The sequence below is a fragment of the Cebus imitator genome, unplaced genomic scaffold (assembly GCF_001604975.1).
Source record: "Cebus imitator isolate Cc_AM_T3 unplaced genomic scaffold, Cebus_imitator-1.0 Scaffold111, whole genome shotgun sequence".
Classification (NCBI taxonomy): Eukaryota; Metazoa; Chordata; class Mammalia; order Primates; family Cebidae; genus Cebus; species Cebus imitator.
In genome coordinates, this window is record NW_016107426.1 from 1810133 (window position 1) to 1821278 (window position 11146).

Genomic DNA, 11146 nt, shown 5'->3' on the forward strand with positions numbered 1-11146 from the left:
ACTGTAGTCACCCTGCTGTTTCGTTGAACATTAGAACTTATTAAAATTCTATCCAGTTGTATGCTTGTACCCACTGACAAATCTCTCCTCATACCTCCACCCATCCTTACGAGTTTCTGGTCATCATTCTACTCTATTCCTCCATGAGATCAACTTTTTAGCTCCCTACATATAAGTGAGAACATGAAATATTTGTCTTTTTGTGCATGGCTTACTTTACATAACATATGACCTCTCCTTCCGTCCTTGTTGCTGTGTTAGGATTTCATCCTTTTTTATGGCCAAATACTATTCTATTATGTATACTTACTACGTTTTCTTTATCCATGCATCCATTGATTGACACTTAGGTTGGTTCCATATTTTGACTATTGTGAATTAGAACTACAGTGCAAGTGCCCCTTTGATAAACTGATTATAGTATATTTCCTTTAGATAAACACCCAGTAATGGGATTGCTGAATTATATTGTAATTCTATTTTTAGTTTCTTTAGGAACCCCCATACTGTTTTCCCAAATGGCTGTACTAATTTACATTCTCCCCAACCGTGTACGTGTACAAGGCTTTTCTTTTCTCCACATCCTCAGCGAGACTTATCTCTGATCTTTTCTATCATAGCTGTTCTAAGAAGCGTGATGTGATATCTCATGGTGATTTTAATTTACGCTTTCCTGATGGTTAGTGATGTTGGAACATTTTTTTCATGTACCTGTTAGCCACTTGTATGGTTAGACATATGTTGATCTTCTTTTGAGAAATGTCTGTTCATATCCTTTGCCTACTTTTTAATTGGATTATTTGGTTCTTTTGCTGTTGAGTTGAGTTCCTTATATATTCTAAATATTAGTTCCTTGTCAGGTGACTAGTTTGCAAATGTTATCTCTCATTATACGTGTTGTCTCTTCACTCTTTGGATCATTTCCTTGCTGTGCAGAAGCTTTATAGTTTAACATAGTACTATTTGTCTGTTTTGTTTTTTTTTTTCTATTTGATTTTTGTTTTCATTACCTGTGATTTTGAAGTGTTAGCTATAAAATCTTTGCCTAGACCAGTGTCCTAAAGAATTTCCCCTTTATTTTCTTCCAGTAGTTTATGTATGTGGGCTTTACATTTAAGCATTTAACCTATGCTGAGTTGGTTTTGTATATTGTGAGAGATAGGAGTCTAATTTCATTCTTTGGCATATGGATATCCCGTTTACCCAACACCATTTACTGAAGAGGGTGTCTTTTCCCTGATGTATACTGTTGGCTCCTTTGTGAAAAATCAGCTATAAATATGTGGATTTATTTCTGGATTCTCTGTTCTATACCATTGGTCCATGTGTCTGTACACACAGTACTATGCTGTTTTGGTTATTACAGCTTTGTAATATATTTTGACATCAGGTAGTGTGATGCCTATAGATTTATCTTTTTTGTTCAGGATTGCTTTGGCTATTTGGGATCCTTTGTAATTCCATACGAATTTTAAGATTTTTTTTCTATTTCTATGAAAAATGTTATTGGTATTTTGATAGGGATTGCATTTAATATACACATTGCTTTGGATAGTATTGTCATTTTAACTTTATTCTTCTGATCCATGAGCATGAGATGTCTTTTTATTTGTGTGTATTGTTTCTTTCATCAGAGTTTCGTAGTTTTCCTACTAGAGGTCTTTCAACTCCTTAGTTAAATGTATTCATAGGTATTAATGTTTTATTTTTGTAGCACTTGTAAATGAGATTGCTTTCTTGACTTCTTTTTCAGATAGTTTGTTATTGGTATATAGAAATGCTACTGATTGTCGAATGTTGATTTTTGAATCCAGCAACTTCACTGAATTCATTTATCAGTTCTAATGGTTTCTTGGTGGAGTCTTTAGGTTTTCATATATATGAGATAATGTCATTTTCAAATAAGGACAGTTTGATTTCTTCTTTTCCAATTTGGATGCTTTTTATTTCTGCCTCTTGCCTTATTGCTGTGGCTAGGATTTCCAATACTATATTGAATAACAGTGGCAAAAGTGGGCATCGTTGTCTTGTTCAAGTTCATAGAAAAAAGGCTTTCAGCTTTTTCCCATTTGGTATAATGTTAGCTGTGAGTTTGTTATATATGGCCTGTGTTCTTTGTCTGCCTAATTTGTTAAGATTTGTATTATGAAGAGATGTTGAATTTTGTCCAGTGCTTTTTCTGCATTGATTGAGATGATCATATGGTTTTTGTTCTTCATTCTGTTGATGTGATGTGTCACATTTATTTATTGACATATGTTGAATCATCCTTACATTTCTAGGATAAATCACACTTAAGCATGGCGTATTACAGTCGATCATTGAACAACACAAGGGATAGGGGTGCCAACCTCCTTGCAGTTGAAAATTTGCATATACCTTTGTCATCCTTCCTCATTCCCCTCTTTGTTCATTCATGTCTGTTGTTCCCATCATTATGTCCATGTGTACCCAATGTTTAGCTCCCACTGTAATTATGTACATATGTTTATAATTATTATACATTTCTAGTTTTATGATATGTGTGATGCCATGTCAATAAGGAAATTCCCATGGACTCATACTTGCTTCCTACTCTTCCCTTCACATACCTGCTAATTTTAATCACAGTGCTTTACCTTATTAAGATTTATAAAACATTCTTTTCTGGATCCATAATTTCCATAGTTGGTGAGTCTTTAGGTTGATTTACTACCTAAATTAATACCAGGTTTTTTTCATTGCTAAATTTTTGTTTTTATTCATCTTTTGATTGGCAGAGTATATTTGGACTTTTTGTTTGTTTGTTTTTTCATTTAACTTGCTCTTTTTTCTCCCCAACTCTTATTTTAGAATCAGGGAGTACATGACTTTTGCTTGTGTCTCTGCCAGGTTTTGGTATCAGAATGATGCTGGCCTTTGTTACCTAGATATATTGCATGGTGTTGAGGTTTGGAGTATGAGTGTATAATCTGTCTCCCAGGTGGTAAGCATAGACCCAACAGGTAGTTTTTATTCAGCTCTTATCCTCTTCCTTCCTCTTATATTCCCAGTGTCTAATGTTCTCATTTTTATGCCCATGTACCCAATGTTTAGCTCTCACTTATGAATGAGAACATGTGGTATTTGGTTTTTTGTTTCTGTGTTTACTTAGGATAATGGCCTCCAGCTCCATTTATGTTGCTGCAAAGGACATGATTTCATTCTTTTTATGGCTGCATAGTATTCCACAGTGTATAGGTAACACATTTTCTTCATCCAATCCACTGTTGATGGGGATCTGCTTGATTCCATGTCTTTGCTATTGTGAATATTACTGCAGTACACATATAGGTACATGTATCTTTTTGATAGAATGACTTCTTTTCCTTTGGATATATTCCAAATGGTGGGATTGCTGGGTCAAATGGTAGTTCAGCTGTCAGTTCTTTTGAGAAATCTCCAAACTGCTTTCCACAGTAGTTGAACTAATTTGCATTCCTACCAACACTATATATAAGTGATCCCTTTCCTCCGCAAAGTTGTGAATGTCCACTATTTTTTTGGCTTTTTAACAAAAGCCTCACAAAAGCCATTCACACTGGTGTGAGATAGTATCTTGTTGATTTGCATTTCTCTGATGATAGTGATGGGTAGCATTTTTCCCCTATGTTTATTGGCCACTGTATGTCTTCTTTTCAGTGTCTGTTAATGTCCTTTACACACTTTGTAATGAGGTTGTTTTTTACTTGTTGATATAAGTTCCTTAAAGATTCTAGATATTAGACATTTGTCAGGTGCATAGTTTGTGAATATTTTCTCTCATTCTCTAGGTTGTGTGTTTACTCCATTGATAGTTTCTCTTGCTGTGCAGAAGCTCTTTAGTTTAATTAGGCCTCATTTTTCAATTTTTGTTTTTGTTGCAGTTTCTTTTGAGGACTTAGCCATAAATTCTTTATGAAGCTGATATTCAGCAGAATATTTCCTAGGTTTTTTTCTAAGAGTTTTATACTCTGAAGTCTTACATTTACGTCTTTAGTCCATCTTAAGTTGATTTTTGTATATGCTGATACATAGTTCCCCAGTTTAATTCTTCTGCATATGGATAGCCAGTTATCCTAGCACCCTTTCTTGAATAGGGAGTCTTTTTCTTATTGCTTACCTTATTTTTTGTTGTTGTTGGTCAACTTTTCAAAGCTTAGATGATTGTGGGTGTGGGTCAGCTTTTTGATATGTTGCTGGATTTGGTTTGCTAGTATTTTGTGAGGATCTTTGCATGTATGTTCATCAGGGATATTAGCCTGATGTTTTCTTTCTTTTCCTTTTTTTTTTCTTTTTAATTGTCTCTCTGCCAGATTTTGGTGTCAGAATGATGCTGGCCTCATGGAATGAGTTAGGGAGGAGTCTCTCCTCCTTAATTTTTTGCAGTAGTTTCAGTGCAGTTGATGCCAGCTCTTTTTTATATGTCTAGTAGAATTTGGCTGTGAATCCATCTGGTCCTGGGCTTTTTCTCATTGGTAGGCTTTTTATTTCTGCTTCAATTTCAGAACTTGTTATTGATCTGTTCAGGGTTTCAGTCTCTTCCTGAAGAGTTCCATCTTAGGAGGTTGTATGTTTCCAGGAATTTATCCATTTCTTATAGGTTTTCTAGTTTGTGTGCATAGAGGTGTTTGTAATAGTTTCTAAGGTTTCTTTTGTATTTCTGGGGATCAGTGTTAATGTCCCCTTGTCATTTCTGACTGTGTTTATTTGGATCTTCTCTCCTTTTTCCTCCTCCCTTCCTCCTTCCCTTCTTCCCTTTCCCTTCCTCCTTCCCTTTCTTTTTTTTTTCTTTTTTTTTTTTTCTTTCCTTTCCTCTCTCTCTTCCCCTCCTTTCTTTGTTCTCTTCCCTTTCCTCTTGCCCTTCCTTCCCTCCCTTTCCTCTCTCCTTTTGAGGCAGGGTCTTGTTCTGTCACCTAGGCTGGAGAGCAGTGGTATGATTGACCTCCCAGGATCAAGCAACCCTCCCACCTGTTTCCCACATAGAAAAGCTGCGACCACAGGCACACACTACCACACCCTGCCAACTTTTGTGTTTTTGTAGAAACAGGGTCTCTCCGTGCTGCCCAGGCTGATCTTGAACTCCTGGGCTCAAACAGTCTTCCCACTTCGGCTTCCCAAAGTGCTGGAATTACAATTGTGAGCCATTGCACCCGGCCTCTTTTTTTTTTTATTAGTTAGTGGTCCAGCAATCTTATTTATTCTTTCAAAGAATCATCTTTTGGTTTCATTTGTCTTTTATAGGGTTTTTCTTGTCTCAATTTTATTCAGTTCAACTCTGATTTGGTTGTTTCTTCTGCCAGCTTTGGGGTTGTTTTGCTTTTGTTTTTCTGGTTCTAACCTCTCAATTTGGGCACTTAACACTATAAACTTTCCTCTTAACAATGCTTTAGTTGTGTCCCAGAGAGTCTGGTGTTGTACCTTTGTTTTCATTGGTTTCAAATAATCTTTTATTTCTGCCTTAATTTCATTGTTTTTACCCAAAAGGTCACCCAGTAGGCTTAATTTTCATTTAATTGCATGGTTTTGAGAGATCTTCTTAGTACTGATTTCCATTTTTTTATGTTGTGTTCTGAGAATGCGGTTGGTATCGTTTTCATTGTTTTGAATTTGTTGAGTATTGTTTTATAGCTGATCATGTGGTTGATTTTGGAGTATGTGCCAGGTGGAGATGGGAAGAATGTATATTCTGTTATTATTGGGTGGAATGTTCTGCAGATGTCTCTTAGATTCATTTGGTCAGGTGTCACATTCAGCTCCTGAACATCTTTACTAGTTTTCTTCCTCAGTGATCTGTCTGATACCGTTAGTGGCATGTTGAAATCTCCCACTGTTATTGTGTGGTTATCTAAATCTCTTCATAGGTTTCTAGAACTTGTGCTCTGTATCTGGTGCTCCAGTATTGGGTGCATATATATTAGGATAATTAAGTCTTCTTGTTGAATAGAACCCTTTATCATTATGTAATGCCTTTATTTGTCTTTTTTTGTTCATTGTTGCTTTAAAGTCTCTTGTCTGAAATTAGAATAGCAACCCCTGCTATTTTTTGTTTGTTTGTTTGCTTGGTAAATTTTTCTCCATTTGTTTTCTTTAAGCCTATGGGTGTCATTGCATGTAAGAGAGATCTCTTGGAAGACAGCATACCATTGGATCTTGCTTCTTTATCCAGCTTCCCACTCTGTGCCTTTTAAGTGTACGTTTAGCCTATTTATGTTCAAGGTTAATGTTGTTATGTGCAGATCTGATCCTGTCATCATGTTGTTGGTTGGTTGGTTGGTGTGCAGACTTCATTGTACTTCCTTTATGGTGTCAGTGGTCTATGTACTTAAGTGTGCTCTTTTGGTGGCCAGCAATAGTCTTTGGTTTCCATGTTTAGCTTAAGGACCTCTTGTAAGACACGTCTGGTAGTAATGAATTTCCTTAGCATTCATTGTCTGAAAATGAATGTATTTCTCCTTTGCTTATGAAGTTTAGTTTGTTTGAATATGAAATCTTGGGTTAGAATTTTATAGTCAGTAAGAATGCTGACTATAAGCCCCCAATCTCTCCTTGTTTGTATGGTTTCTGTAGAAAAGTCCATTGTTTGCCCAATGGGGTCCCCTTTGTAGGTGACCTGCCCCTTCTCCCTAGCTGCCTTTAATTTTGTTTTCATGTTGACCTTGGAGAATCTGATTACTGTGTGTCTTGGTAATCGTCTTGTATAATATCTCACAAGGGTTCTCTGCATTTCCTAAGTTTAAATGTCAGCCTCTCAAGATCGAGAATCTAGTGAGGTTAGGGAAATTTTTGTGGACAGTATCCTCAGATATGTTTTCCAGGTTGCTTGTTCTGTCTCCCTCTCTTTCAGGGATGCCAAATGTTTGATAATCTCATATTTCCTGGTGGTTTTGTTTTGTTTTGTTTTGAGTTTAGCTTTTGTCACCCGGGCTGGCATGCAGTAGCGCAATCTCAGCTCACTGCAACCTCTGCCTCCTGGATTCAAGCGATTCTCCTGCCTCAGCCTCCTAAGTAGCTGGGATTACAGGTGCCTGCCACCACACCTGGATGATTTTTTTTGTATTTTTAGTAGAGATGAGGTTTCACCATGTTGGCCAGGCTGATCTTGAACTCCTGACCTCAGGTGATCTGTCCACCTCGGCCTCCCAAAGTGCTGGGATTACCAGCATGAGCCGCCATGCCTGGCCTTGGTTTTATTCATTTTTTATTCTTTTTTCTTTGTTTTTGTCTTTATTTTTGATTTGAAGAACTGGTCTTCAAGCACTGAGATTCTTTCTTCAGCTTGATCTATTCTGCTGTTAATTTTTCCTGTTGTATTATATGATTCTTGTAGTGAGTTTTTCAGCTCTGACAGATCAGTTTGGTTCTTTCTTAAAATGGCTGTTTAATCTTTCAGCTCTTGTACTGTTTTATTAGATTCCTAAAATTCCTTGGATTTGGATTCAGCTTTCTCCAGAATCTCAAACAGTTTCATTCCTATCCAAATTCTGAATTCTGTGTCTGTCGTTTCAGCCGTTTCAGCATGGTTAGGATCCATGGTTTAGGAACTAGTGGGATGGTTTGCTGTTAAGAAGACACTCTGGCTTTTTAAGTTTCCAGAGTTCTTTCTCATCTGTGTGGGCTGTGGTGGGCCTTTAATCTTTGAAGTTGCTGTCCTTTGGATGGCATTTTTTGCTTTTGTATTCTTTGATGCCTTTGAAGGTTTGACTGTGGTATAATGGTCAGTCAACTGTCTTCATTTCTGGAAGACTTCAGGGGCCAAGGCTCAGCTCAGCACTACTGGGCTGCTTGCTCTAACCCCAAGTGGCTGAGACCAGGCTTACGGCTTTGTGCTCTGGCCCCTCAAGCTTTTGTATCTGCTGTATTGGAGGAGCTAAAACGTTACCAGCTAGTCAGCTGGTAACAACACTTCACAAAGCACTTTGTTGAGGCAGTGGCTGTGGCGTCCATCCTTGTGTGTGTGCCAGCGGCAATGGCAGCATGACAGGTGCACGTGCTGGTGCCAGCATGGACAGCAGTGCTGTGGGGTGTAGTGCACACCAGCAGGGGTGGCGTGGCAGCATCTCCATGGGGGCAGGGCAGCAATGGGTTCATTTTTTATAATAAAGATTTTTCCTAAGGCTTAGGAAGAGCAGAGAATTTAGAGTCAGGTGATTGACTGGCTGTGTGATCTTTGAAAAATGACTTGACTTCAGTGAGCCTCCGTTTCATATCTCCAGTGAGGATAATACCTACTGTATAAGTTTTTATGAGATTGAAGTGCAAAAATGTAAATGTGAAGCTTTTAGTAGTGATTACCATAATATAAATAAATGATAGATCTTTTTTACCTCTTGACATTGTTGATCATGTTAACTTATACAGCTTTAACTTCTATTTCCTGGTCTGTGATGACTTAGGAAATATAAGATAATGCTTGATGTAAAAAAACTTTGGATAACCTTTACTTATTTTTCTCGCTTGACACAGATAAAGAAAATTGGGTGGCAGACAGTTAGCGGGAGTGCTTATTTCTTTATGCAGTAATAGGGTTATTTTGAACTTTGTCAGTGATAAATTTTTAATAGAGTAGATAAGAATCTAGCAGGAAGCTCTTTCCCGGCTTCTTTGAACCTGCCCTCTCCTGAGACACATAAGATTTCAGCTTCAAGGCCTCGACTGACTTAACTGTGGCCTCCTTATGTTTCCCAAGGCTTCATGGTAGAAGATGAAGTTGTTCTAGCCGTGGTTTTTGCTTTTTGTTGTCTCTTTTTTTCCCCAAATATTTCCATTTTTGTTTTTCTAATTTTTATCAACAAATGTGAGAAGTACATTTCATCCTGTAAAACATTATGCTGATGTTATTCTTTTGTTTTTCATTGTTTTCTTTGACCACTCATGTTTTTCTTTGATTTTCTCTGACATCATAGGCACTTTGGTTTCCATTATTGGAGGCAATGATGGCCCCTCAGAAGCTGTCCAGTTCAGCTGCCCCTCATCTACACTCTGAAGGTGAGTTCGTCAGCATTCAAGTGACTGAATCCACTTAGATCATCAATCCAGTATTTGTCTGCAGAAACAATCAGCATAATATCCTTTTGCAATAGCATACTCTCATGATTTTCCTTAATGAAACCGTGTAGCTGATCTCATCTTTCATGTTTCTTTCAGTTGTTCCACTCATATACTTTATCTTAAATAATTGTAGCTTTTGTAACTTAACAATAGTTAAGTTTAAATTTTAAATATATTTAAATAGCTTCTAAGAAGCTATATAAATCCACTGTTTTCCACAGACTTACAGGAAAATCTGAAAACTCTTATTTTAAACTAACCTTAATATTAATGTTTTGTTAAAACAGCTCTGAAATCTTTGACCATGCAAGTTTTAAACAGCATGGCAGCCTTCATTGCCCTGCCATCAATCTTGCAAAGAATCTTACAGGTGAGTTAAAAGGGGTGAATATTAAATATTGATTGATTTCAACTAACATTTTAATTATGTATAAATAACAGCCAATTGGGCTACTGTTTAAATGGATCTCAAGCATAATGCAGCTAATTTTGGCAATAGCTAAATATCTAACTTCTGACCCTCATTCTTGAATATTTTCTGACATAAGCTTATGACTTTCAGTTAGGGTATGCAGCCTTCAGATATTCCCTGTTGCCTTGGGATTCAGATACGCAAGTTTCCTATTGGTTTGCTAACTGGGAGGGAGTTATCATTTCTCTCCAGCTGAAAAAGATAAGCTAAAAATTAATACAGGAATTTCCCAAGCATTGGTTGTTATTTAGGCTTTCTAACTCATCCTAACATTATTTTTGTCTTGAATACTCATCCTTGACTAAATTCTAGCTGGTTTTGTGTCCAAAGCTTTTGTAGGAAGCATCATTTCAGCTTGTTTCTTTCAGCAAAAAGGCCTGAACCTTCCACTTCACCAAAAGAGAACACTCAGAATACTCCAAGATATATTTTTAGGAAAAAACCCCTGAGCATTCTTGGGGAAACAACAGGAATTATACTTACGAATCCATTTTGCCTTTCCTCACTGTATTCAGTATAGGCACACATGTACATTCACACACATACACACATGCACAAAGCAAACAGTAGTACGATGCCATTAGTCCTTATAATTTTCAAATGATTTTTATTCCATCAAGAATGTTCCTATCAGCTCTCTTTTAAGACTCACCGAGGTCTACTTCCCATCTGATATTAAGCTTCTGGGGCTTTTCTGATAAGGAGGACTACATCCTGTAGTGCGTCCTTACACGGTATACCATCATTTAGAATACATTTTTACGTGTGTTATTTCATTTGATCTTAGTAATTATTATGTGTTGAATAATTCTTTGATATCGACTGCTTCTCATATCCATTTTAAAGCATATTACTTAGGAGGTTTCTAATCATATATAAAGTAATATCTCCATAAGGGCAGGAATACTTTTCCAAATAAGTTAGAAGAAATGAAATCCTAAAGCCAAATAGATTCTCTCTGTGTTACACATTTTGCCTCACATTGAGCTTTAACCACACATTATATGTAAATTACAACATAAACATGTTTTTTCTCTTGGCAAAAACTTGATTTTTAAAACTTTTTATATTTCAAGACTTTGGAATCTAGTCATCTCTTGATATTTGAAAATCTTCACTTTATTTTGAGTTATACTGGCATTCATTATAATTTTTTCTTATCATTTTCTACTTTCAATGGTTGTTAACTCCCACTAATCAAAAAGATATGCTGTTTCTGAAATTCCTCATTTGCATGTTTGTGATTACTGTAATTAAGCTACCGTATATTTGTACATAGATTTTTATTTTTCAAGGTGCTTTCACAGATACCATTTCATTTGAACCCCACAGCAATCTCTTGAGGCGGGTAGGGCTACTATAAACATTTCTGCTGAAGAAAGAGGAAACTGAAGTATGGAGAAGCTGAGTTCTTAGCCTGTCATTAGCGGCAGAACCTGAACCACTCCCTGAGTCTCTCACTTCCTAATTCATGTTGTTTATTATTTCATGTGAGCTTTTTAAATTTATGTCCCTGGTCTTTTGAGGAGTTTATTATTAATTAAATATATTAATTATATGTTATGCTGTTTAGATGAAAGGCATAGTTCTTAACCCAGAAGAGCTCTTTTTTTTTTTTTTTTTTTT

The 11146-nt window shown here is 36.5% G+C and overlaps 1 protein-coding gene across 6 annotated transcripts in view; it reads left to right on the forward strand.

The window, feature by feature from the left end:
• Positions 1 to 11146, forward strand: part of VPS8 (VPS8 subunit of CORVET complex) — a 240631-nt gene that overhangs the window by 166560 nt on the left and 62925 nt on the right. For all 6 annotated transcript variants that reach the window (XM_017538380.2, XM_017538382.2, XM_017538384.2 and 3 more), the window contains 2 exons: positions 8904 to 8985; positions 9336 to 9418. In XM_017538380.2, coding sequence (XP_017393869.1) covers positions 8904 to 8985; positions 9336 to 9418 — 165 coding nt within the window. The remainder of the gene's footprint in view (positions 1 to 8903; positions 8986 to 9335; positions 9419 to 11146) is intronic.